At 41.9% G+C, this 27,737-nt stretch overlaps 1 protein-coding gene across 2 annotated transcripts; it reads right to left on the reverse strand.

Annotated features, from left to right (window-relative positions):
* Window positions 1–11,680: 11,680 nt before the first annotated feature.
* Window positions 11,681–26,991, reverse strand: CNDP2 (carnosine dipeptidase 2). 2 transcript variants are annotated; one of them, XM_075494281.1, is made up of 12 exons: window positions 26,930–26,991; window positions 24,243–24,317; window positions 23,168–23,311; window positions 20,518–20,680; window positions 18,836–18,924; window positions 17,719–17,919; window positions 17,114–17,198; window positions 16,384–16,544; window positions 14,255–14,419; window positions 13,576–13,717; window positions 12,820–12,967; window positions 11,681–12,380 (listed from the first exon to the last, which is right to left on the reverse strand). In XM_075494281.1, the coding sequence occupies exons 2-12, from the start codon at window positions 24,300–24,302 to the stop codon at window positions 12,311–12,313; spliced, it is 1,428 nt and encodes a 475-aa protein (XP_075350396.1). In that variant the 5' UTR covers window positions 24,303–24,317; window positions 26,930–26,991; the 3' UTR covers window positions 11,681–12,310. The 2 variants fall into 2 exon arrangements, with proteins under 2 accessions (XP_075350396.1, XP_075350395.1); XM_075494280.1 differs by having other exon boundaries at window positions 24,243–24,323; window positions 26,936–26,988.
* Window positions 26,992–27,737: the final 746 nt, after the last annotated feature.

Consider the following 27,737-nt stretch of genomic DNA (forward strand, 5'->3'; position numbering starts at 1 on the left):
GATTGTAAATTCATTTTGCTTAATGATTGAGCAACAGTATTTTCAGTTGTTGATCACGCTGAAGCGATGGCAAGAGGTTATTCCCATCTTGATATCCTTCAGACAGCTTTGCTCGGCCAAATAACAGCAACATTCCCTTAGGAGTGATTAATGTTCCTCATGCAGGCGAGGTTTTTTTCCAGCTGCTAACTCGCAGTCATTCCCAAACAGACATCGGAGACTGGCTTTATGAGTTCACGGGGTGAAGCTGATACTAACCATGCAGTACTTAGGTTTATGCAGCTCTTCACGCTGCCTCCTCCCAACTTTCTGTGAGGTCCAGGAATTGGCAGAGGCAGGGCAGAAGCCACAGAGGTGGTGGTGTGCATGGTGCCCCCCAAGGCACACGTCTGGAGTACCCCAAAGTTAGCTCAGTTTGACGCTTCGCTGACTTCTGCATCTCGGCTGGGTGTCCCGGGAGCAGCAGCCTCTGAAGAAAGGCTTATGAGTATTTTTCCATTGCAGCCTTCCTGTCATTGAAGCGTATTTGGGAAGAGGCCAAAGCAAGCAGAGAGGTTCTTCTCTTGACAAATGTAAGTCGCTCTTAAATAGCTTAAAAATAAAGGAACCCACTGTTTATACATACATGAATATATACATGTGTGTATAAACTATATATACACACACACAATACTGTTGCATCTCATGGCAACAGACATTACCATTGCAAGGTCTTTGTGACTGACACGTCCTGAAGGAGGAGCGAGATATTTCATAGCATGTCTCTTCTGTCAAAGTGCCCCTGACTATACGGAGGGTAAAGCGCGTGCTCAGAGAGCCCAGAGCAGATGCTCATTAAGCTGAGGCTCTGCACCATTCACGTGGTGCCCTGCAAGTCATGCCATCAACGGGCCGATTTGTGAAATATGTGATAGCATCTCAACAAAAACCAGAGACAGATAACTACAAGACTGGTGCCTTTGGTTAGAAAACTAATTCGTATCTGGACATCTTATTAAACGCCTGCGCATAGGCTCTGAGCCTGCTAACAACTGAAGTGGATCTGTGATTAGTGGATCAGGCTCTTTGGCTGAGGTGCTATAAACTTAATTACAACTTCTGTGGAAAATAGTTCCCTATTCATTCCAAGAGGGTTTAGACTTAAAATACTTTCCCTGCAGACAAGTATTTTTGTTCTCTTCCGTACAGTCTTTTCAAGGAGAGAAGTTTCTCATATGTCAAAGGCCTTTCCACAGAAGTGTAGCATGTGCCTTGACATGGCTTAAAAGGCAGTGATGGCTTTGCATGTTTTGTACTATGGGAACCTAAACATTTAGAGCTAATATTTTTATATCTCAGCTTCTAAGCAAATGACAATTCTGAAAATCACTGGTTTGGATACAAGTCATTAATCCCACACTCCAAGTGCCTAAATCCTTTTATAAATCATGAAATTTTGGTTGAAGTATTTGAGATGATTCATGAAGATACATAAACTTTGTATCCCCTCACTCACTGCACTTCAGAGGGAATTAAGTTTTAGGGTGAACTAAAAAAGAGAAACAGAGGAAATCCCATGATAATAATAATATTTAAAAATACGTTTAGGCCATTAGCTATGAAAGATCAAATGCACAAACTGCTCTGCGAAGAATGGTTCCACCCTGTGCTCCTCTCCTCTTGCCTGGAAGCCAGTCTTTAACAGGGACACAGCTTGACCAGAAAGAAAAGTATCTTTTCCCCATTTGCAATAAAACATACACCCTTTCCTGCAAACTGGGAAACAGGAAGGCTGGGGAGGAAATCACATCTCAGATAAACACGCATCCAGGCAATGTGTGAGCCACAAGACTCTGCACTCCAGGTGAGCAACACCATCACCAGCTTTGCTTTTCATCTGTTTTTAATGTCAGCATTCTGCTCAGGCCCCTGAATACGAGGTTATAGTCACCTACCTTTGAGAGAAGGTGCTGGGGTCTCCCTGCCACGCCGAGTTGGATGTCAGGGCAGCCCTCAGGTTGCTGCCTTAGCTTGCAGGGCCACCTGACAGCATGGGTCCGTGTCCAATGCATTGCTACAGGTGCTGCTCCCCACTGCAGGGCTCCAGGCTGTCCTCCGAGGCTCGCCCCAAACTGATCATCATCCAAATCCCTCCCTAGTAGCAGAATGCTGCTGGGCAGCCTCACCAAACAACTCTAGGTTTTCAAAATCCGACTCTTAACCACAAGCCACACCAGTCTGACACACCGATACCTTTTATTTTGCATTTATTTGCATGACTACATTGAATTCTTTGGTTTTTTCCTACATGCTGAGACAGACATAGTTGATGCTACAGCTGGATATCCTTTATCTCAATCCATAGCATGCAATTACATAGAAACTTCCCATAACAAAACATGGAAAATTTAGAGGTAGCATTTTTCTTCACTTCTCTATGTGGAAAAACCACAATACCTGTGTCTTTTGCTATGCCTCTATCAGAATAGAAGCAAACTTTGTTTAGCAGGTTTTTTGTATTTTTCAAGGTCAATGTCTTAGGTTACAGAAAAGCACATAAGCAAAAAACCCATATTCTGATGTCCCCTTACTTTCCCATGGTGCCTTCCCTCACTAAGGCTACAGAGATTAGGATAGTTTGTTTTCACGTTGATACCTACAGGGAAACTGGCTGGGCAAGTAGATTCCCGCAACAAAAACCTACCTGAGGAGCACACACAACAACTTATGCAGGTAATTTAGCACAAGAAAGTGGGGACTGAAGATAATGGCATAATGAAACGGACCCAGTTCTGTCACATTTAGAGAAGTACAAATATATTTGTCAGCCTTAGTTTCTCCACTTGCAATAAGTCTGCTTTCATCTACCTGATCATTCACTACTGGGGTAAAGTTATTATTAGAAGTATTGCTAGAGGCAGCACATACCTCCTTTTCCAAAGCCATAATTACATGAACTCATATAGAAGAATCAAATCTGAAACATTATAGACTTAAGGAGTCCAAACTGTCCATTTAGTACCTTGCGAGTGATTTCAGCTGAATATAAATGTGTCAGAGATGTCAGCTTGTTCATTGGTGTGCAGCCACGTGTAAACACGCCTTCTATCTACCTAGACTTGCTCTTTCTTAGCTGGGAAGTGAAGAGATGCTCTGTGGAGATATTAGAAAGATAAAGCCTCAGCTGTGTGAGCTGCATTAGGTGAATCCTGCAAGCAAAGGGGGGAAAAAAGTGCTTTTTTCTCATAAATAGTGAATTTTCAGGGAGCCACATTTCAAGAAAAAAAAAAGTGTCAGCCTGAAGTAGCATGACTGATTCCTTTTGAATTATCTCAGCATGGTGTCATCTTATCTGAAGATTTCATTTGTCCCTGTGCCTAGTAATTGGGCCTTAAACCAGCTAACAGATTTAGTGGGATCAAGCTCACACATTCAGAGCACTGAGAAAACATAGAGAGTTTTTGATCTTTAAACTGAAAGATAAATGGATGTTATCCAGGTGACATGTGCCACTTTAAGTACTGAAATAAGGGGTTTAGAGAGTGGGCTTTTTGGCATTTGGTGTATTCCTTTGCTAATAGTAAGATAAGTCATTCTCTGCTCCTGCCAACCTTGAAAACTCTGAATATTGATAAACCTGTGAAAAATGAGTGAGAGACTAAGCTTATGAATTTATGCATCATTTGCCAATATACCTGTCTTACCTGAAGTAACCAGTTCTCCCTAATTGCAGGCTACAAGAAAAGTTTTTATACTATTTTGTGTTTGTTAGTTTTGAGTTGTAAAATGGCCTAGTAGGTTTAAAGGACTCAGGATGACACATTAATTTCTATCAATACAGATAAAATTGTATTTGGAACAGATTAATTACAATCTGTATTTTTGCATTATAATCTTATGCAAAGTGTGTGAAATTAAGATTTACTATGTTGCTCTTATAAAGCAAACAAGTTTCTGGACATTGCAGTGTTTGAAGTCACCATATCCTTTACTTTTGATTTAGATCCAAACTTAAAGCAGGCTCTCAGATTCATAGACTGCTTTGTCATTTTGTCACCCCAAATTCTTACATTCAATAATTTAAAGAGAGAATAAACAGTGTGCCAGAATGTTAATTATATTTGATGGACACAGACTAGTCATTCAAATTCAAAAGCAAACAGGTGCTAATATCTAAGTTTATTAACAGATTACTATGTATTTCTGGATATATTAGCCTCGCTTCTGTATTGATGTTTATGAATTTAAGTGGATGAAAAGACTGTTCTATTGCAGACTGTGTGCTATTGAAAAAATAGCAATTTGCTATTCCAACCCTCTTAATTTTAGTGCTAAGTAACTATTTTCAGAATCTTTCTTCTACATCCTTAAGGACTGCTGGTCTGTTAGTGGCAGGGATTGTGTCATTAAAACTTTCTTCCATATAAATCAAATTACTGGAAGGAGCTAGAGGAGCATTTATTACTGAGGCACTCTCAGCTCCCTCTAATGAGGTCAGAGAAGCTGAACTTGTTTTACATTTGGAACAGATAACACTAATCAGCTGTTACTGAGAATGGCTTCAAGGTGACTGCTGCGTCCCAGTAAATCTGGGTCATATTTGCACATAGATAGATGTGGAACTACAACAAATTAAGAAAATGGAACATATCATCTTAAATATATTAATATTTTATGTTGATGACTCAATTACCTGTCATATCCTATAGGAACACTTTCACAAGCAGGCAATGTAATATAGAATAGTTTTCTATTAATTTAATACTCAATAAATCTGGTGCTCCTGTTTTCCATGGAAAAAACCCTCAGATGTGTTTGCTACTTTTTAGTGTATTTATTTTAAACCAATCAATGCATGAACTTATCTGCAGTTAAAGTCAATGTTTTATTCTCCCATTTCTCAAATCCCTTCCTCAAAACTCCTATTAACTTTAACAAATAAGTACTTCTGAACTGGTCTCAAGGTATTTAAATTCCATCCATGAGTGTCAGACAATTCCAGGTAAAGCTTCCAAAAATTATATGCAGCTCTACAAACTTACAGAAGTTCATAACCAGCCAAATTCCATTAAACATAATTTCCAGATCAGTGCAAAGGAACATTAGCAGACAGAAGCTTGGAAGCTAATAAACTCTGACTGTCCATACTCAAGGAACATTATTTATACATTCACTTATACCTTCCTCATGAAACCTTTTACTTTACTTCTGAAACTTGCTCTACCTGGCTTTCTCCCCCAGTCTCTCCAAGTTATCTTTATTTACATCTCTTTATACTGAATTCTGTTGCCAGACAGAATTGGTAACCAACACGTGCCTGAGCTCATGATGCAGTCTTCCCCCTTCTTGATTTGTACTTCTGAATCCATCCCATCAGAATTAAAACTGCCTTAAAATAATCACAAGCAGCCCTGTGCCTCCTTCTACAAAGGTTTAGGATATGGCTGACAACGCATTACAGGATATTTCTGAAATACAAACAAGACTGAAAGCTGGGCAGAAATAAATCTTTTGTTCCCTTTTTATTAATGCTCTGTTTGACAACCAATTCCTGAAAATGATGACATGCAGCCTATACTGTATTTTTAATTTACATTGTATTCTTACAGCTTTGAACTTGAGTCCTCCAGCTAAGTGTTCAATACATACAATAGAAAGACCTAAAGAGATTCGCCTGGAACCATTTCTGAGTGTCTTTTGTCTGATGCCTTTAACTTCTAGCATTCCTGCAAATTAAAGAGTACGTTCCAGTGGACTTGCAGAAATAGCTGCTCTTCTGCCGGAATTTATACAGGTTACTATTCACTCAAATAGTGAAGAGGGTAATGGAGAGGAATTTGGAAACACAAAGTTACCTTCTCCCACTCTGTTTAGCATTATGATACTGCTGTGCCAGCCTCCAAAAACTGAGAATTATTGCAGTGGCAACTGCAGAGTAAAGTTGAAATTAAAGGTCATTGCCTGCTAGCATTTTCCATGTTAGCATTAGAAGAACTACAGTCTTAATACAAAACATAGAAGAGACTCAGTCCAGTCAACATATAACTATCACATTATAAAGTGAAAGCCTGGTCATATTCCCAGGAAACTCCGTGGGTCCCCCTTGCAGAGTTGGCTCCCCTCATGTGCGCAGTAGGAAAAAACAGCAGGAGAGGGGGAGCAGAAAGAGCAGCAATGGCAGAGAATATGAGAGGGAACAAAGGCCAGGTATTCTGTACTCTGCATGTACTATTAAGGAGTCCATCAAAAGAAACAGAATTTTTGCATTTAAAAGGTTTCTAGTGATGCACGAGTACACAGTTGATAATGGAAGAGAAAGATGTCAACCCATTACTAATACAGCACAACAGTCTAAAACACCACCTTAAAGGCATTTTCATAGATAAACAAATACTATACAGCATTCTAGCCTGCAAAAGTCTTTTGCAGCTGTTCTACTACTTTAACACTTTTAGTTTAGTTATATTATTGCTTTCCAAGTTGCTGCAAGTCTAAGGAAGAGTTTAATAGGTTTTCTTGAAATTAAGCAGCAGTATCTCAGAATTCTCCCTACCAGCATTTAAAACAGTCCAAGAGAAGACAGCATTTATTCTCAAGTCTCTAACCTTGACTCTGCTATTCACTACATGGACATTAAATCCATTAAGTAGTTCAGAAATGTGAAACTTAATTTGATCATATATCTTAGCAGCTATCCTGAAATTCAGGAACTGGCTACAATTTTACATATATTAACAGCTCAGATTTGCAATTCAATTTACTTACTCGGTCCAAAAGAGCAAGAAACAGTCCTCCAAAGATTCACCTTTATATAGAAGTGCTAAGGGTCTTGGTGTATGTTTTTGTTTATGTGTAGATAGTAAAAGCAGCCTTCAGAGGATCCATCCTTAAATGCTATTCATACATATTGCTCATGAACTCTTAAACTTTACTAAGGCTAGTCATTCAGTACAGACCAGCTGATTGACACCTGCAGGGCACATGTATTCACAAGCAACAGCTAGCACAGAAGGGTCTCTATATGAAGACTTGCTTGAGTATCTAATAACTGAACATATTTCACTTTCAAATAATATTTGGCACTTTGTGCTGTGGATCAAATTTGTTGCTATAGATTATAACTACATAGTTACTCTTAAAGTTACCTTGGTGGAGTTAGCTTTTACTTTTTGTGAAAAGACCACACATCCTCTGAGGATGCAACAGGTCTCAATTCAAATGCACTGCATAAAGGATGGCTGCTTTTCCAAAGGAGAGCATAGCACAATAATGATAAAAGCGGCGTTCATCTGTATTTGTTCTCATTTTTCAGTCTAAAGGGCAGAAATGAGAGGTCCACGGGCTGTCTCCATGACTGAGAACATAAGCCTGCCCAGACAGAAGGAGGACACTGCATACCGATGTATCAGCTGGCACATTTCATCAGCATGCATTTTAAGCAATCCTCAAAAAAATCTCAAAATCGCTAAGGATATGCAAAATTAATCAAGATGAATATTTAAAAGTACTAGTGAAACATGTCTTAGCTTTCAGGGTTTGTCATAACCTAACATCATGATGTAGAATGGTATGATCAAGCTAGCAAGGGACTAGAATCAAAATTATCCACTAAGCTTTCCTGTGTAGCCTAAGCAGATTCTCTGAAGAGTGATTTAAATCCCCTGCATAACTTCATTAATTACCAGGAAGGTGATTTATTCAGATTGACTCCTCATAATGTAAAAGCATATTTAACACATGAGTCTATTCTATTTTAATTGAATGAGTTCAGATGACTCTGAAAAAATCTGTAATGTTTTTAAGCTAATACTTTGCCAGAATGAGCAAACTCACAAACTCTATCTAGATTAGCTCTGTTATCTCCACTCTTCACATTGCTTCAAGGTCAAGATCACAGAGCTGAAGTTCTTGAAGTTAAGACAGTCTATCATGTAACCTTATGGAAAAATAAGTTTTGATTTAGTTAGTACATCCAACCTCATTATGCTAAACCAAAGTCTGTTTTGCAAGTTAAAAACAGGTTCAAATTAGGAAGCATTGTGCTCGATAAGCCTAAAATAGATTGCCACACAGCTGAAAATCAGGGCCATGTTTTTAGTGTGCATGCTATTGTTTCCCAGTACAGCAAAAATAAAGAAAAGTTACATTTTAAAAGACAGTTAGGGCTTATTCATTTAGGGATAATAGCCTGTAATAACTCTAGCTGCTCTTTTAAGTGCGTATTGCATATCAAGATGCACTGTCATGGATTTTGCTAAAACACAAGAAATCTAGTGAGCAATGAGGTATTACAAGCCCAAGGTCTGCATTCTCAATTTTGCAGTAGTTTCACCCTGTGGACAAGTGACTAAAATGCACATTGTAGATTTCCCTCCATTCTTGGAGTGGGAGAAGTAGAAGTACAAGCCATCTAGACTTGCTGACAGCAGCATGCCGCTGGCCGAGAGATTTCCCAGTTTCCTATCAGGAATCAAGCTATTATTCCCCACCAGGAAACAGGACAGAAGAATATGTTTTGCTTTTGTGGCATGTAGATACTCCTTTTTTTCCAGCTGCCCATCTATGAAGTCACCTTTCCTTCTGCAAGTAACCCTCCCAGGTCACCAGATTTAGTTTCCAGGAAACCACTGCTGCTCATTTAAGTTACTTAAGCAAGGGAAAAAACAGCTAAGTGGGGATATACAAACCTTCTCACCATCTTTAATAGAACTCCAGCTTTCAAATAAAGCAGAGTGGGGCAGTTCCATCAAGTTTGACTGGGAAGGAATCTGGGCAAGAAAAGCAGAATTATCTTGGGGTTGGGGGCACAGAGAAGGTACAAAGGTGATCCAACTACTTTTAGTTTAGTATTTGAAGGGATTTTGCATACTTTAACATAACTTAGCTAAAGAGAAGCTTGCAAAAAAATCTCACCAGTTTACAGCCACATGCCATTTGGGTCAACTGCCAGTAAGCTGGCCTCCTACCTGGTTTACCCCTAAGAGGCAAGTGGTAGACAAGTAAAAAAAGAACATCATTTAGCAATAGTCTAAACAGTACATAAATCTAAGCTAAGCAGGCATGTGTTGGTGCCCGTTATAGGCCCAGCCAAGATTCAGACACTTATGAGATTAGATAAGTTTGTAACCGTGTTCCTTTTGATGGCCTTGCTTATGCTTGCTTGTAAATAGAGCTGGCACGTCTCTACTCAGGAAAATTAGGAGTTTGTAGCTGTTCACATTTGTAAAGCTGTTCCAGGCATAACTCTACTCCAGACAGACCGTGGTGACTGTAGGCAAAGACCACAAGGAAGAAACTGCAAAACCAGCCAGAACATTTTTCCAGTGTTTACCATCACATGGGAGTTAGTTAGCACAGTAAAAATACATAGCAGCTACCTAGCCTAACCAAAGCCCTCAAACATCTGCAGTCTTGCCCCCCTCCTGGCAGTACTTCCCCCTAACCAGAGATTGGTCTCACAGTTAAGTCAGTTCACTTAGGAGCCTTTAAATAAGCATCAGTTGAGGGATATTATACAAGCTTTGTGTTATATATTAACTGGAGCTGGCCAAGCCTTTCAGTAAACAGGTAAAAAACCGATGCTATGAAGTTCTGTGTGGAAAATACCAAGGAGCCTCTGTACACCCAGCAGATGGTGCTGTAAGGTTCTGTGCTTCACTGATGCATTCTGGTTTTCATGTTTAGCTCACACTGTGTCAGACACTTCTGTATTGCACAATAGTGCTGTTATTCAAACAACTTGGGCTAAGCAAATTCTTCATACAATGCACAAGCATTCCAAGATGTAGCAAGCCAGGTCTCTGCAACAGATCCTAGTTTTCTAGAAGCCTTCAAGGAGTCAGGTCTGAAGCAGGCCAGCTACAGAAACAAGCTGGCACCACAAGTCCTTTTTGTCTGTGTTGTTCATTCAGGCCAAGTACCACTACTTTTGTGGTCACCTTAGGTAGGGACAAGAGAGGTTACAGCTAAAGCAAGCTTTACTGAAGGAAGGTAACAGATACTGATGATTTCCAACTTTAAAATTATACATCTAAACAAATCTGAAATCCCATTAAGTCTCAAAGGGCCTGTTACTTCAGCAAGTTACTCCTGCATGCTTAAATACACCCCTGCATTTTGCTCAAGCCAAAGTCCCATTTTAATCTCCTTTTCACAGGGTTCTGGCACTCACCCCATGCCAAAGTATTTCTGCTGTCTATCCAACAGGATCCTATTCCCAGCCTCTTCTACAAACCCCTTAACACATTCTTCTGTTTTGGGCAACCTTCACAACGCTGCCGTGCTGTACTTATTCAGGCAGTATAGGATCTGATGCAGTGTCTTCAGTGCAGAACTTGAGACAATTAAGTGATTCTCTCAAGAAAATAGTTACAAATGGAAGGACAGCTACAGACATGCTCACTTTCTGAACATAGTTCATGACATTATCAGCTTTTCTCCTGCCAAATTAAGCTTTTTCTTTACATTGCGAGAAACTGTATTACCTCAGTCCAGGAACTAGATTTAAGTTGTGATGCTCTTCAAATTGATAGGTAGAAAACAAGCCATATAGAACTCACCAACAGCCAGGGAATTGTCTTTTCATGTAAGTTTAGAGAAGTCTGACATGTCAATTCAGTAACTGAGGAAGCTGCTTTAAACACATTGACTGCTAGGACTAGTTATCCTGTATAACTAATTGATCTCAGCATACAGGTGACTTTCAAATATTCCGGCATGCCACTCTTGTCCTATGTACAGGCTGCACATTGTATCAGAGTAGTTCCACTGTCACTGAAAGGTGAGAACCTAACAGCCCAATACCCAGTGTTTGTACATATGCTTGGTGCTAGCAAGTACTGACACAGGCATGTGACAGGTCTCAGCCTATACCCCAGCTGCAAGTGCAAAGTTTAATGGTACCAGATTATCTCCAGCCATCAACTTCCATGACAAACCAAACAGAACACAACAAACAAGGCAGAGAAGCTTTAGAAGCTTCACAGTGAGAACAGAAGCTTCTCTCTGCCCTAACAGCCATCCATTACTAAGACCCCAGATCAAGCAACAGCGAAAACCAGATAGACGAGACATTCCTTCCTTCTGCCGCCCAAGGGAGGAAGCATCACATGCTGCTCACCTATTTCTCAGGCTACAGGACTGCACCATGCTCTCAGGCAGTTCTCAGAGCAAGGCATCATCACTTGAAATACTTATCTAGCTTACCAGCCTGCTAGCGCTGGTCAGGGAATTTAGAAACAGCAAGGCAAATCCAGTTCAGATTAGCACACATTTAAGAGTGTTTGTCTTTTGACATAATGCCAGAAGCACTGAGTATTTCCAAAAGACAGCTTGAAGTTGGATGTCAGTCAGTAGTTGCAATGAGTGATGCTCTTGTCTCCCCACTTATGCCTACAAATTCCACCCACTCCCTTGCAGTATCAGTTGTGCTACAGTGTGATGACCTGGCTTACAGAGCCAAAATGGAACATTTTCTGAGCTTGTTTTCCCTCAGGAGAGCAGGATTTAGCAACATCTGCTTCAAAACAAGCTGTTATTGAGGCAGAGCCTAAGGAATAAATATTTGGATTCCCAGGAAGTACAGTCTGTGTAGCCATGTTGCTCATCTGCCTCTATAGCCACAGAAGAGTTCCTCCCAAGTTACCTGAAGTTGCTTTCCCTCCCAAGTCATTGTTTAATCCTTACAGACCAAGAGACAAACTCTAGAGCATGATTATTTATTGTCCTTCTTAGGGAACACAAAGGCAGCTTTACAAAAAGATGGCCAGTAGTCAGTACCACAGTGAATTAGGTTATAACCTAATCATTGAAACCTGCAGGCAGGTATAAACTGTAAGAGACAAACTGCTCTTCCAAATCACTCCGCAAGATAGATGCCTCACTACAGCTTGAACACATTCCAGTATAGCCCCATAATCTGTCACTTCAAGTACTTCCAAGACATACCCAGGAATAAAAACCTTAAATTTGGCTGGCAGTTCTGCAACTGTTGTGGCTGCTTAAACAGTTGAGAGCAAACTGTTCATCCTGCTTTACAGGAAAAGTAGATGAATACCACAAACCACAACTTTGAAGTGATACAGAAGGGACAAAGATGCAGCTCAGGACTGCTGGCCAGATAAGAAATAGTCTGTCTCATTTGAAGAAAGCATTTAAAGTACTATTTTTTGTAGACTGTGTTCTTTGTGAAGTGGAACTGCATGCTTCCCTCTCCCCCACCAAAGCAGTGGAGTGTTGGTGGAAAAAGGGAGCCATGTAAGACTTGGTAATTGATGACATTTTAAGAAAATTCAGATTTCTGATCCATAAGCCAGAAGGTAGGGTGTCTAACTTAGTCCTTCAGCTGGGAGACTTCATAGAGGTATGCACCAAGCATCTTCACCCCCTGGATGTAGTTGTACCTGGAAAGAAGACGCTTCCATTAGCATTGTCTTAGTTTGAGCTATATTTCTAGCAGTTGTGCTTTTTGCAGTATCAGTCCTATGCACACAGACACTACAGGCATTACTGTTGCAGGCAACAGGCACCACTTCCAACCTCCCTGCATCTCCCCTGGCAAGAGAGAAATGCCATCCTTGGGGTATGGGGTGGCCACGCTTGGAGACCAAAGTATAAAAACTGCTTCTGGTTTCAAGTGTATAAAACCAGAAGCAGTAATGAGATCAAGATTCAGCTACAGACTAGTTACCCAACCACTCATTCTCTACTAGGGAGAAATGGCACTTTGCCTTCTAGAGAGTTAAAGAAAAGCAAGAGCTCAGTTATTCTTGGTCCTTTTCATAATACATGCCAAGACCCACAGCACAACTCAGCCTGGCATAGGGATAAATATTCTCATACCTATTTAGCTTCTCATTTTGAGAGTGGGCACCATCATCTGCAGCTCCAACAGGAAGCAGCATGACATTCTTGCCTGTTGCTTCTTGAAAAGTAAGGGTAACAGGAATGCTTCCTCCCTCCCTCGTCAGGTCTGGTTCAACTCCAAAAACTAGAACAAAGTGATACTCTAGTCAGTTTGGAATTATATTTGTTTTTCCAACACACATCCTTAACTGCTGCTTAAGCAAACAAGTTACCAACCACTTCTGTACCATGTGCTGACCAAATCTTGCTCTGTTTTAATCAGCCAGACTGCAGAGGTTGCAGACTTGTGGCATTTGCCCCCCAGGTGTAGTGCTGGAGTCCTGTCACTTTCAGAGTTCAGTTACACAAGGAAGCTTGTTTGCACTCCAACACAGAAGTTAGATTTGCTCTAGTTGCCCTAGCATAACTGATTAAGAAGGATGCTAGGATGACTAAACTTTGAGGGCTTTGGCTAAGCAAGTGATCTGAACTACTGACAGTCTCATCCTTATGCAAAAGCAACACCATACCAATGGACTTGTTCCAGTATAGTAGGAATGAGCTTCATATCAAGTTTTTCCTTCCTGTACCTCAGACTTGAGTTTAAGGATTGCACATGACATGCTTCCTTACTTAGTGAGCCAAACTTATGTAATAAGTGCAGAACACTGCAAACATGACCTCCTCAGTATTTCTTGAGGTACTGGAACAAGAGCTTTAGTCCTCCCAACGCCAAGTGGAAAACCCACTGACCTGTCTTCATGGCCCTCCTACCAGCCATGTAGTGGGGATGGTTGAAGTCTGACACCCAGGGTTTTCCACCATGGCCTAAGTATACTCTGAATTTGTTGGGGCTCTGCAGCTCCGCAAACTTTTTGCTCACATAGTCTTCAACCTGTAAAAGGAAGATTGAACAGTCTTATCTACTGTCAGCATTTGTATGAACACTGGTAAAGACTGTATACTAAAAGCATCTTAGGGACTTGCAGGTCACTACTACTGTGCAGCAATACTTTTCCTGTTACTATTATTTCATATTATTCCCATGTATCTCTGCTCTGAAGTCAGAATATCTCCTTTAGGCAAGTTAACAGTATACTGTAGAAGTTAGCCAATATGTCAAACTCTTACGCTTTTTTGAATATGCACTTCTGAAAATACAACTGCCCTACAATTAAATTAGCATTTACTCCTGAGCCCTTTCTTCAAGTTAGTTGACAGAAATTGAATAGCCAGGCCACAACAGTCCAGTGCAGGACCATACAGCAAGTCCCCCAATTATCCGAGTTGAGGTGCAGAACAGGGAAGATGGTAGCAAAGTAAGTAACTGGAACAGCTTTTAGAAACCTGAAACACTCTTCCCCCAGGCATGAAAACAGGAGAAGTTTAGAGACACTAGTTGTTTTGACACCATCAATCCATCTCAACATACATGCTTTGTGACTTCTTCAGGAGTCATGTTTGGTACAAGTCTGATTGAGAACTTGCCAATCACTTTCCTAGGAATCACAGTCTTGGCTCCAGAGGCTGAGAAGGCTCCTTCAATTCCATGGAGAGACAAGGAAGGATATCTCCACCTATGCATAAGGATATGTCTCTGCAGAAGCAAAGGGAAAGATGCAAGGTTACATGAAGTTTGACAGAGATCCCCAAAGTAATAATTTCTTCAATCTAAAAGACTTTGCAAGAAACAGTGCTTTCTCCCATGGAGAAATGCAGCTCATTCAAGACCACTCTGTTAACAGGAGAAACAGCTTCTTGTTAACAGGAAAACAGACATTTTGATACAACAGCTGGGTTTTCAGCACCTTAAGAGATTCAGTAGCTCTAGTTTGGCTTTCTCCTAGTTCTATGGAACTTATAGGACATGACCAGTCTGCTTCTGACAAGGACATAAATACCATTTATAAGGTGCCCAAGCACAGTGGGTAGGGAATGTATTGGAAGCTCTAGTCCCCACTGCCTCAAGGCAGGCAGGTGCCTTCACCACTAAGTCACATGCTTATAAAGATCACAAGTTTTCTAAAAGCCTCACCACTGTGCAGAGGCATACAGTGTGCTCCTATTTATATCCTCAGTTGTATTAAACTGCCTGAACTCCAGGTTGATTAAAGTGAGCACTATTGCCTTTTTCAGATACACTTCTGTGTTTCTTCCTTGTTGCCTTGGACACAGCTGTTCAGTACACTAGATACTGTGAATTCAACATATTTGTGTCCTGTATAGCTACAGTATCTCAAACTTGAACTTCACTGCAGAGATTCAGGAGACTTAACATTAAAGCCCACAAAATTTCTAAGTTTGTTTTGTTCCAGGTACAACCTGCTTCTAATCTTCTCTCAAAGAGAATTTAACGGTCAGTGTTCAAATCTTTCAAGCACATTGTTTCTCACCTGGAGATTACAGCCTTCTCTCCCATATCTCCCCTTAGTCCTAAGACCCTTCTTGCATGCAGCTTAGTTAGAACTCCTTTGGTAAGTTAAGCTACAATTTCAGTCTAGCTAAGACTGAACAGCTTTAGTTCAGTATCATATATGAAGAGCATCTTGCCAGCTCCTTCTTATATACAAGCTATATTTCATTCATTACTTTACAGGACAAGGCTAAACAAGGAAGCCTGTGTGCTCTCAGTTGATATAAACCCAAACATGTAGAGACAAAGCTGAGTATATAAAATTGTTACTTATACCTATTTGAGTTGAGTCTGAAGTCTCCTCCTGACAGTACTAGGACAGAAGACAGACCTGCACATGTAAACTTGTCTTTTACAACACTTGTTTCCACTTTTTATGATAGACATATTTACATCAAGGGTTTAATGTTTTAAAATTAGTATGCAATACCTATACCTTGCAAGATTCACCATTAAAAGCATTCATTTGGAGAGCTCCCAGGATGAAGATTTGAGAAGTTCAGACATGAGTTTATTGAACTTGACCCTGTTCAAAGATTTGGGTGGCTGCCTAGTTCATGGCTACAAAACAGTCCTTGCTTGCCAGGCCTAGGAAGATGTTCAGTATGTCAACCTTAAGTTCACAGTTAGATCTCAAGCTGTTTTCTCACCTTATGAGAAGTCATCTCTATGAGCAACTACTTTATTTCTGATAACTCATTGAATTTCTCAGATGTAGGAAAACAGATGCTTTGTGTAGATGTGCTATCTGACATCTGGAAAAGTGCTAGCAGTTCTTATCCAGCATTAAGAGAACAGTACTAGATAAAGAAAGTTCTGTACAAGTTTAAAATGCCACTTATACATAGACTAAAGAGCAAATTTAAAGTTGCCTAGACAGTTTGCCTTAAACATGGGATAACCTAGACTAAGTTTCCAAGCACCTAACACTTTGCAGAGGAACTGCTAATGTTAAGTATGCAGTCAACTATACAGTAGGTGAAGTTATCTTCAAAGCAATCTCACCATTTTAAAGACATCAGATGAATTCTCTGCCTACTAAGTTACTTGGTAACTACACAAGTATCCACAGAAGCTTGTTTGTCTTCTACTAAAATAGGTTGAACTAACACAGCTAGCCAGGGGAGAGAGGAAGGAGTACAATATACCTTTGTATCATGCAATAGTTTTGTTGCTCCTACATCTTTTGCATATTCTTCCAGGTCAAAATCAATCTTCTCATATAGTGCCAGCTCCTCATCAGTAACAGGTGCCACTGCTTCATTAAGGCCTGGGATGAGGATTTTCCCTTTCTTGTCTATAAGAGAACCTGTAAACAAGCACCTAATATCAGGATTCAATCAGAAGAAACAAGATGTCATTGCTGGGAACACTTCCCATGGGAAATAGAAGTCTTTGCCTTCTGAAAACTCTGTAAATGTAATAAAACTCTGGCCTCTACCTCCCAGAGCCTGTACCACTAAGCATGGAAGGCACTTTGGAATTTGCAGGTATCCAAAATGTGTACTTCCTTGCAACTGCATTTAATTCTACTGTTACATATTTGGCTGGCTGTTTGAAGGGAGGATTCCCAAGGAGTTCAATATGGCATCTGTAGAAGAGTTTGCAGAAAAGAGCCAATTTAATTAACATACAAGTTTGCAGCAAGATTTTAGGGGAAGCTAAAGTAGCAGACAACTTCTTGGCAAGACCTTCCTCATATTTCTGTATCTAAGGCATCAGCCTGTTTTATGCATACCTGGCAAGCACCATTTCATTGGTCATTGCTTTGCTAGTGTAAGCAGCCCTTAGGAGCCCCTCTCACTGCAAACAAACTCATGCTTTAATGGCTCTTACTCCCACTTCAGACACATTTAGTGAAATCTGCTTTTTTCTTACCCATTAGAGTAATGAGATCTGTCATGGCCTCATGTACTGAACCACCATAAACTCCAGAGTGAAGGTCTTTGTCACTACATTCCACCTGGTTTGAAGTGAATTAAGATTGAGGTTAATTTTAGCATGAAGACACTGCCAAATGCACAGAACAGACTTTTACCCTAGCTTTTTGCTGCATGTATTTTGAGAATGCATCTGTTTTTGAAGCCAGACCACTCAGTTGTACATTAAAGCAGATGTTTTTATTGCTCTGTGGAATACAAGCCACAGAGTACTGACAGTCCCAACCTTGGAGACGTCAGTGGTAACATCTCTTCCTGCACTCAAGGAAATATCTGGATGAAGATATCTAATGCCATGAGAATCCTCCAGTGAAGGCACTAGCTTATCTTGCTTCATACATTTGAAAGCTATCCCTCCCACCAAAGTATCATATAGGATAGTAAAAGGAAGATATTTAAATAATTAGTAAAAACAGTTCTATTTTAGTCAGTTTCACCTTTTCTGAAGAAAAGTTATTGGCATGAAAACATTAGAGCTACCACACTTCTCCAGTAGAAAGTCAGCTTAATAATACTGGTTTCGCAGTGTATTTCACCACTTACCTCTATGAAGTAGTAGCAGATACCCCTCAAGCCATAGGTGATACAAGGCTTCTTCTTGCCTAGCCAGTAGTTGTCAGAAATACAAACATAATCCACATCTTTGAAAAAAGCATCTCGCTGAGCAAAAATCAGTTCATCAAGGCCTTCAGATCCTGATTCTTCCATACCCTCTAGGCAGAACTTAACATTTACTGGAAACTCCTTTGAAAATGAAAAACAAGAACACATTAAGTATGTGAGAACAGTGGTCTCCTTCAGCAATCAGTAATTTTCATCTGTCACATACAAAGAAAAATGGACATGAGTAAGTTAGTTCCATGACAGTGGAATTTGTTAATTATACACAAAGTATTACAAAGTTTGGACTGTGCTTACATTAAGGGCACTTACACCACCCTTCATTTGACAGAATTCAAACTCTTCCAAAAGTTTTAACTAAGCTCTAGAACAACTTGTTCCCAATCCTCTTAACTGTGGGAATACAGCAGAGATCTGTTGCCAAAGGTAAGTCACAGGGCTAGGAAAACTAATGTTAACCACAGAAATTGCATGCCACGGTAGGAGAGTCAGAGCTACCCTGTCTATCCAGTCTACCATATTCTATGCCTAGACAGCACCCGAGAACTGCTAATTCTTCTCACAAGTAATAGCAACTTGTCTTGCAAGATAAAGCAGATATCCTGAGCTATTTCTGATTGCACTTTCTTGAACAGAAACAGCAAAGCTCCCAGTTTAGTGTTACTAAATTAATCCCTTCTTCAAGCTCAGTGGCAGTGAGACATTAAGCTTTGCTAAAGGCCAAGCTAATTTGACATCCTTAGATGACAGTGATCACATTTGATTATTCCTCCTGCTCCAGAACTTCACATATGTATTTTCCTTCCTACACATTTCATTAAAGCAAAAATGTTTAAAGTGCAATCCAAGCATCTACAAGACTAACTTGTCAGCAAGTCCACTCAACCCTACTGGGACATCAGGGAATTTACAGGACTATTGCATCATTTCTCTGATACCTGAATAAGCAGGCTTGCCTCACAAGGGTTTGTGGCTTGGATAACATTTATTGCTAGACTCAGCTGTATGTAAAAAAGCAGGATACGTTTTGGACACATGCCTGGTTAGTTTGTTGATAAGCTTCCAAGGCATTCAGCCAGGCAAGCACAGGACCTTTGTCATCTGTTGATCCTCGCCCATATAGCTTTCCTGTAGAAACAGGGTATAAGTTAACCACTGTGGAGAAAAATTAGCATGAAGCTTCAGTCACCTCTTGCCTGCAGGAGAAAACATCCTTTTGGATAAACTTTTTAGCCCTGCTTATATTAACTTTCATTTCCAATTCTTCTGAAGTAGCAGTTTTACATCCCACTTCATACACCCGTGCAAGTGGGACAAGTACAGGACTGCAATAGTTCTCCCACTTAGAGCTACCCCACCTCTTCCCCCAGCTGCTCCCTGGATAGGATCTGAACATTAGCCTGGAAAAGATGTAACTCTGCCTTGGGCTAAACTGTTCCCATATCCTTCACAATAATATCATTTTCTACAAACACAGCAGTAAGGATATAGAAACAAGCTACCTCCTTTTAACAGGAACCTATCCAGTATTAGCTTCAATTCAATAATTCTTTATTTGAAGAGTAATACTTCAGTAGCTAGTGACCAATAGCTTCTCTGGATTCTCCAGATAAATATGAATCTCCCCAGAAAGGGCTTTAGTCAAAGACCAGTTTTACAGGCTACAGGAAGTCCCAGGAAAGGCAGCACATGGGATCACAGTAGAGGCAGATATTGCTGCAACTGAGAGCTGTGGCTACAACCCCTAAGCACTAGGTGTAACCACAGTGACAGAACAGGCCAGACAGTTTGCAAGGTAAGGAACCATTGGTAAATGTGCCTCCTACGCTGCCAGGCTGCACAGAGATAAGCCACAGCTGGAGGCAAGACTGCTCTTGCTATCAAGATAAGATAATCCAACTTAGTAACTTGGACTCTGCTGCCTGTGACCAAGTGTCCAGGTAGAAATACTAGTTACCACAGATACTTCTTTTCTTGGCAATGATTAACACTTATACAACAAGAATGGTTGATGTCCTATTCATATGACCTTTGACACTCAATACTGAACAAATGAAACAAGGGAGAGGCTGTTGGCAGCACCAGCTTTAAATAGAAAAGAAAGTTTTAGTCTCCTCTTGGCTACTGGCAATGTGTTGTTTCAATAGGAGTTACTGCATGATTTCTTCATCCCCATTTATGGAAGAGGGACACTAGTCTGGGCATTAGCTCTGTAAAAGAGAGCTTCTGCAGTACTCATTGTAGCACAGCATGCAAACGCAAGGCAACCCAGGGAGGCTGCTGTACCACTCCTGTCTCCAGGCATAAAGAAGCTGTGTTGAGTGTTTGTCCCCTGTAGTGGTTCAAAAATCCCTGCAGACTGGCATGACCTTACACGCAGCAAGTTGTAAGCAGCACAAGAAACTAGTTCTAGAAAGCTTTCTGGCAACAAATTGTTACCATGGAAGGCAGCAGTTAAGACTTTGCTGTAGCTACACAGAAGATAACATGCAAGTACAGTCTAGACTATCAGAAAAGGAAACAAGCCTTAAGAGCAGCTGAGATTTTGCAGCTCTACTTGTTTACCATTTCCCCTCCTGCATCTTTTATCTCAACAGCATTAAATAAACACCCATGTTTGTTCTTACTCTTTCCCCTTTCAGTCAAGGGTACAACTTTAGAAGAGTTGAAAAATACCACACCTGTTACAGAAGTGCTCAGTGTGAAGTCCACCACTCTTACCTTCCCTTTCTACCAGAGTGAAGGGCTCACTATCCCAGCCATCCTCTAGTGCTGCTGGCTGAACATCCAGGTGACCATATACACACACAGTCTTTTTGTGTGGATCCGAGCCAAGCGTTCCCAGAACAATTGGTGGTAGAGGGATCTCTGATCCATCAGGCAGCTAGAAATAGGAGGCAAGAAGTTTTATGCAAATGTGGAATGTCAGAGTGGCACGTTTTTATCAGATGAACGAATTACTTTAACATTACAGAGGTTATGAGATTAGGGGCGTAGACAGCTAAACAAAAATAAGCTACTTAAACTGATGGCCAGAAGCAGTGTGCCAATGAAGGCGTGACAGCACCATGCTAATAGAAGTTTCCTGACAAGTCCCGGTAACAGTCAAAGTGTTCCAAGCCACTCAGAACTGTTAGCTTTAAACTAACAGTCCTACATCAGATTTTAGCAGAGCAAGCTGTCTGCATGCCAAACTGCCATATCTAATGCTGACCTAAGCATAAGTGATAAACTCCATTCAGTATTGCATTCTGCATTGCTTGTCACTGCACTTTCATCCTGTCCACAATATAGCTCTCTAGATAAATCACTGGTATCACTGAGTATAACACATGCCTACACCCAAATAAGGTCAGCATAACAGCTTTATTTCTCTATTCCAGCCTATGCTGTTAAGCAAAGGGCAGGGTACTGCTGATGAACTTGGTTCAAGAGTTGAAATTGGCTTAGTCCTTTGGAATACCCCATAAGCAATTATCACATGCTGTTCTCAGTCAGCATGTATTTCCCTTCCGGTGAGCCAACACATACTGCTGGACACTGTTCAGCAATAAAGATCAGCTTGGACTTTTTGCTCATATGGGCTCCAAGCTCTGATTTGTTATCAACTGCTTACATGGTCCTTGGCCAGCTGCAGCTCTAAGTGATTAAAGCATTACTGCAAGAATTTACACTTACAGTAATCAGTACACAGTATTAACTGCTGTGCAGCAGTAAACTAAGTTAGATCAGACAAGTTCACCAGTTGCTTTACATTATCCTTCATTGATATAGCAGCAATGTACATAATACACTGACTAATTTTGTCTATACTTAATATAAAAGTAAATACTAAAACTTTAATCCAGCTGTAAGTTTTCTAAATAGAAATGTTACTTGTAATAAAGTCTGTAAAATCAGTTCTTGCCCCCCAAAAATTACACTAATGAAAGGAACAAGTTCGTCTGAATTAATGGAAACACTTTTGATGGGATTTTAAGGCTGTAGATAGCAGCAGAGCTAGAATTATCCTACAGATTCCCTCCCAAGCAGGCACATGAAGTCAGCTGCTTCCCTCCTGGGACCTGGATGTAGTGCTACAAAAAAGTGTATTCCAGTTGCCAAAAGCAAAAACTGCTCAGAGGGTCCTGATACACAGATTTCACCCAGCAGTCATTAGCACCAATTACAACATCAATCTAAAACTAGCAAACACTCCAGTACAACAGGATTTTGAATGCCACTATCCAAATGCTAGTCTAACAATTTTGGTATGGGTCTTATTCCATGATATGCAGTGACTAGGGACTTCAAAGGAGGAGCATATCAAGTGGACAGTTCCCTAGGATGAGACTAACATTATCACTCATAAGCAAATACATTTCTCAGGTGAAAAAAGCAGTCCAGATCACTAAAAATAAGGAGGGGACTCATCCTGTTAAGGATCCTTTTGTATCTTGTAAGGGAGCAGTGCAATCTTGTGACAAATGTAACACTTCCGGAAGAGCTACTGAAACTTCAGTCAGTATCTTTACAGCCTATGGATCTAAGGTCCAACACCAGCCTGCTGTTAATGTCTAACATTTGTTTGCAGGTGCTCTGTTCAGGCTCAGTTAGAAAAATATTTAATACATCTAATACACAGTCCAAAATGTAGTACAACATGCTTAACTGATCTGGATCCCAAGGTTTACTATAAACCTCGGTTTTAACAGGAAGCTCAGACTATGTGGCAGGAAAGACATTGTCCCACACCCCAACAGGCTACTGCCTTTCTAGGCCACTACCCACAAGACCCTTGTGTGGTGATCCTGACCAGAAGACCATCAGACATTAAGGAACTGGTGATCCACATAGTTAGCCTGAGTACACCCAAGCCTGTGCTGCGCTATGCTGCACACACAGCTTCGCCTTCCTGCCTGTATTGTGCTGTGCACATCCTTGGGCTGCAGGGTAAACATAGCCAGTTGACTGTAGCTTGCAGGCAGCTCCCACTTGGTACTTGCGATTACAACACCTGCATGTCCTTGTCTTTAAAAGTGCAGCAAGAAGTTCTCATGTAAATATCCCTTTTGTTTGGTGGTAGAATCAAATAGCTTGAATAAAATGGGATAACATTTCCATGAATGGGATCTGCACACCATGCTGCACACTGATTGGATGCCTGCTAGATGCTGCACAGCTTGGGGTTCCCAGCATTTGAAGGGACCTAAGATTATCTATATTATCCTCTTTCTTTATAGTGGTAGCTCTAATAAGCAGCATTTTAAATGACACTTTATGGAGTCCAAGTGCGTTTCTTACTGGGATCATAAGAAACCAGCCTGGTGCAAAACATCTTGTCTTCTGAAGAGAATTTTTCTACTAAGCTGACATGGAGATGCTCACATACCTTTTGTTTCCCAATATCCATAAGTTGGGTTGTGCCTCCCAGTCGCTTAATATCCCCTGCAGCGACCTCCATCATGCGTCTGATTTCAGCCCTCTTCTCCGGCCATGCTGACACACTCTGGATTGCCACCCATTGAGCCAGCCGCTACAGAAAGATGGAAAAGTTAAAGGTTTCACTACACATGAATTATGGCATGGGAGGCACTATACAAATAAAACACCTTGCAGTTCAACTAATACTGTTTTAGTCAAGCTTAAACTTGAGGCAAGTCAGCTCTGTCCTCTGCTCAAAGGAGTACTCAAACCATTGATATTACTCTCTAAAAGTCTCTGTCCTACAGCTGCCCCTGCAGTGTAGCACAAAGTCTACATATACAGAAGGCAGGCTTAAGAGTATGACAGCTTGTGCATATTGTGCCTTTCTGGTTGCCATTCTTTAACAGTCCAGAACAAGCTAATGTCCTTCAGGCTTCTCAGAAAGGCTACCTTAGCTTCCCCCTGCCTCACACACATGAGATCAGCAAGAGCAATTGTCAGAAGTCAAGTTGTACCCGGCAAGAGCTATACCACTGATTCCTTCACAGGAGAAAGGGATTACAATAGAAAGTGCAATTAAATAGTGGGTTGAACAGCAAAGTACAGAAGATAACCTCTCCCTCTGTCCCCCAATATGAACAGTTTCATATGAGAAAGCTTTATTCCGGCCTTATTTATGTCTTTCCTCTCATCTCAAAAGGGGAGAGACAGCATAAACCCAGTTTGGCATTCAGGAGCTAGTGTCAAACTTCTACCTCTAAATAATTCACTGCTTGCACTATACAGTAATAGAGCATTTCCTAATAAATCTACCATGGAGATTTATGTTTTTTTGAACAGAACTATGTCTAAACTTAGAAACAACATTTTCTGGCTTGACTCAAACCAGTCACACCTGCTGCCTGCTCTCCCCTCTCCCCAATTACTTGGCATTACTCTATTATTGGACATGTTATATAGGTGTAACAACAAGCTTGAGGCTGACCACCTATCAACTTTTAATATCCCATAGCTATCTTGTGCTGCAGGACAAAACTTACCTGAATATAGACCTCCTGGTGTTCATCAATGTATTTAAAGAGTGTTTCAAGAGCAGACATCTTCTGACCAGAGTGGTGTTGAAGATTCTGTGATAGAAAAATAATTTAGCCTTCACAGGTTTCAGAAGCAACAGTCAGTAATCAAGCAGACACAGAAGACTTTCACCTTTCAACTGCTAATGCCACACACCAAGCTGTGAATATAAAACTCAAGGCCACTCCCTCTCACAAAATCACACAGTGAAGTGGCTAAACAAAAGTATTTAATCTCAACACCATTGTTTCTGCCTCTCCCCACAAAATAACTTTGGAAGTTAAACTGAACAAGCCTGTCTATAGAGACTTCAATCAAGTCATGTACTTCACTTTACTGCAGAATTACAGGCAAAGTGTTACTCAAATGAAATTTATTCTTTGAAGTTGCATTTTATTATAAGAGTTCAACTAATAGCATGCCAGAGGCTTGAATGCTAGCTGCTAGGTCCTAGAAGCACCACACTTTTACTTTGTGCTCTACAAAGGAGGTTAAAAGCAGGCAGCTTAAGAACTGTGTTTTCTTCAGCTTTAAAGTCCTAACCCACCACTCAGGCTTCCCAAAGAAGGTCAGAGTGAAGCCACAGGAACAGAAACCAGCCCCAGCAGGCCATAAGCAAGCGGTCAGTGACTAGTTCAGTGCTACCACTTCCTCATTTTGTTTTAGTTTCAACTGAAGCTCATGTGAGAAAATCCAAGACCTCTCCCCTCCTCAGTCTTCCGCCTTCCTCACCAGTCCAAAATCCATATTTAAGACATACTGTCCACTCAGCCAACAAAACCAACAAGCTTAAACTTAGTTCTCAAGTTAGAACTAAAGATACAGCACCTCCTCTAAGCCAGGAAAATAATCAGCTTTACAAACATGCCTCAAATCCAAGCACCTGGACCATGAGAATAATTCCAATGTCTGTGTACTACACTGAACAAGCATGGTCAGCAGCACCAACTGCTGTGATTCAGTATTTTGTTTAGTCAGCTTTACGCCAGATCCTTCAAGCCATTCTTCCACTTCTACAAGAAAGTCACAAGACAAGTATGATAGCTGCTAAAACATTTGACTGTTTGCCTTAGGATTTCCTGAACACCGACTACTCTACATAACTCAAATGAATACTTTCAAGCTGCAGGTTGTCCCACACAACATACTGCAATATAAGCACATCCTACCACCCCAAATCTACAAGACTTACAGAACACGTTTTCTTTCAAGCAGGGTTGTACTTACACAGATCACCAATGTCTGACATACAAAAATCCTTTCACTGACTGGAGATGCCTTCTATTTAATTTACAGCATCCATCAAGTTTAAACTTGGATAATGAGTTTTAAGCATCAATTAGAACAACCCCAAACCACCAGACAGCTCAAGCATTCTCTTCAATAGTTATGAATGGTGAAAACTGAACACCTTCAAAAGGCCTATATAGACATAACAAAGTTAAAGCAATGCTTCTCACTGAAGCCTGGTTTCCCTAATGAAGCCACCATACTCACATGCAGTTAGAGCTCAGGCATGATTCATCTGGAGCTTTTCAGAGAAAGCAGCACACAGGCATCAGCCCTGTGCATCTGACACTCCCCTTTACTCACCAGTTCCTATAGCAACATCTGGGCTTTAGCTTCATACCACAGACACAAAATACAACATATTACACAGAGGCTGATATTCTGCCCAACACAAACAAGATCTGGACTACTTGCTAAGTCAGGGGCTACTTTAAGTATCATCTTAAACAGTTACATAGTCTTAAAAATTAGAGGAGCATTGAATCACTCAACTCTCACTATAGAGCTGCAAAAAAAGTCTGCCCCAAACAGCTTCAAACTTGGAAAAGCAAATATCGCTTACTGCACAGCACAAGGCTGCATGTTACTTCCCCTCTTAAACACCAGGGCTAGAATTTCCTCTAGGTCCCTCAGACTGGAGAACTGAATCCTTCCTAGCTGCATGGAAGAGGCTCCACAGTTCTACCTTTTCACAGCACTGTAACAGTCATATTATGAAATAAGATAACCCAAGGGACTATCAGTGCACTAGGACAACTTTGCCCTCCTTACCCACAGGCAAGATGAGTGCCCCCGAGGAGAACATTTAGTCAGGAGAGGTCAGTAGCCATCACAGAGCACTCACTACCCTCCACAAGCCACTAAAAGCAGCAGCGTACAACCCCATACCCACGTTACAGGCCCTGCTCTTCGGGCTGAGCTTGACTTAAAGGTTAAATTTGGGACTTTACAAGGTTTTGCAGCAAAAGAGAAAGTTCACCGTAGCCCCGAGCTCTGTGACCGCAGAGAGGGAAGCCTCAGGGCAGGAGGGAGGCACGTCGCAGGTTTTTTAAGGACAGAGGGAGGCTCCCGGGGAGAGAGAACAAGCGTGGGGAAGGGGGGGGTGTGCAGCGGCACCTTCCCTCAGAGAAGCAGCCACAGCGCTGCCGCGGCCCGGCAGAGCCGGCCGGGCCGAGACACGAGGCCGGGCAGGGGCTTCTTACCGCGGGACACCGGGCAAAGGCCGGCCCGGTGGGAACGCCACGCACCCGGCACCCGCCAGCGCCTCCTCGCAAGGCCGCGGCGCGGAGGCGGCCGCCGGCAGGCCAGGCGCGGCCCTGCGCGCCGGGCCACGGCGCCACAACGCGAAGGGGAAGAGGGGGAGGGCAACCGCACCGCACCGCACCGCACCGCACCGCACCGCACCGCACCGCACCGCACCGCACCGCACCGGCTCCCTGTCGCAGGCGCCAGCTGCCGCCGCGGGCCTTTAAATACCCCTGCGCCGGCCCCGCCCTGCGCCGCGGTGGCCAATCCGCGGGCAAGGAGAGGGCGGCCCGGCGGCCTCGCGCGGCCCCGGGGCGGGGCTTGCCGCAAGACGGGGCGGGGCCGCGGCGCTGCCTCCCTGCCGGGGAGGGGGCGGCGCTCGCCAGCGCCCCCAGCGGCCGCGCCCAGCTACCGGGGGCGGGGGTGGGCGGGGCTCCGTCCTGCGTGGGGGCATCGCCTCCAGGTAGGCGGGCGGTGGTGACCCGCCCGCTCTCCAGAGACACGTGATGAGCAAGGGCATGAATCGGATAAGGCAAACATGAGAAGTAATACGGGAGATAGCCAGGAGCCATGTAACATGGGAGAAATTTGGGAGACCTTGGCCAGAGCCTGTCTGGACAACTGAATTATTCCAAGCAAAGACGGGAGTGTCCTTATGGCCTTCTTACGTTTGTGGTTGAGATAGATTTAGATAGATTAGAAAAGGAAAGTGTAGCATGAACGGTGAGATGCAAAAGTGAAGGTCACCCAGCGAAGAGCTTCCTTAGCTCCTAACAGTGTTGGAAAGGCATAAAGTCATGCCAAGCAGAAAGATAAAAGTTCAGGTAAGGCTTCCGGACCTAAATGAAGCAAGGCCTTATAAGATGGGAACTGCTAAAGCTGCTTCTGTTCACGAGTAATTGAATAGCTCTGATAGGTATAGCTGT

This window comes from Mycteria americana, chromosome 2, assembly GCF_035582795.1.
Source record: "Mycteria americana isolate JAX WOST 10 ecotype Jacksonville Zoo and Gardens chromosome 2, USCA_MyAme_1.0, whole genome shotgun sequence".
NCBI classification, from domain to species: Eukaryota; Metazoa; Chordata; class Aves; order Ciconiiformes; family Ciconiidae; genus Mycteria; species Mycteria americana.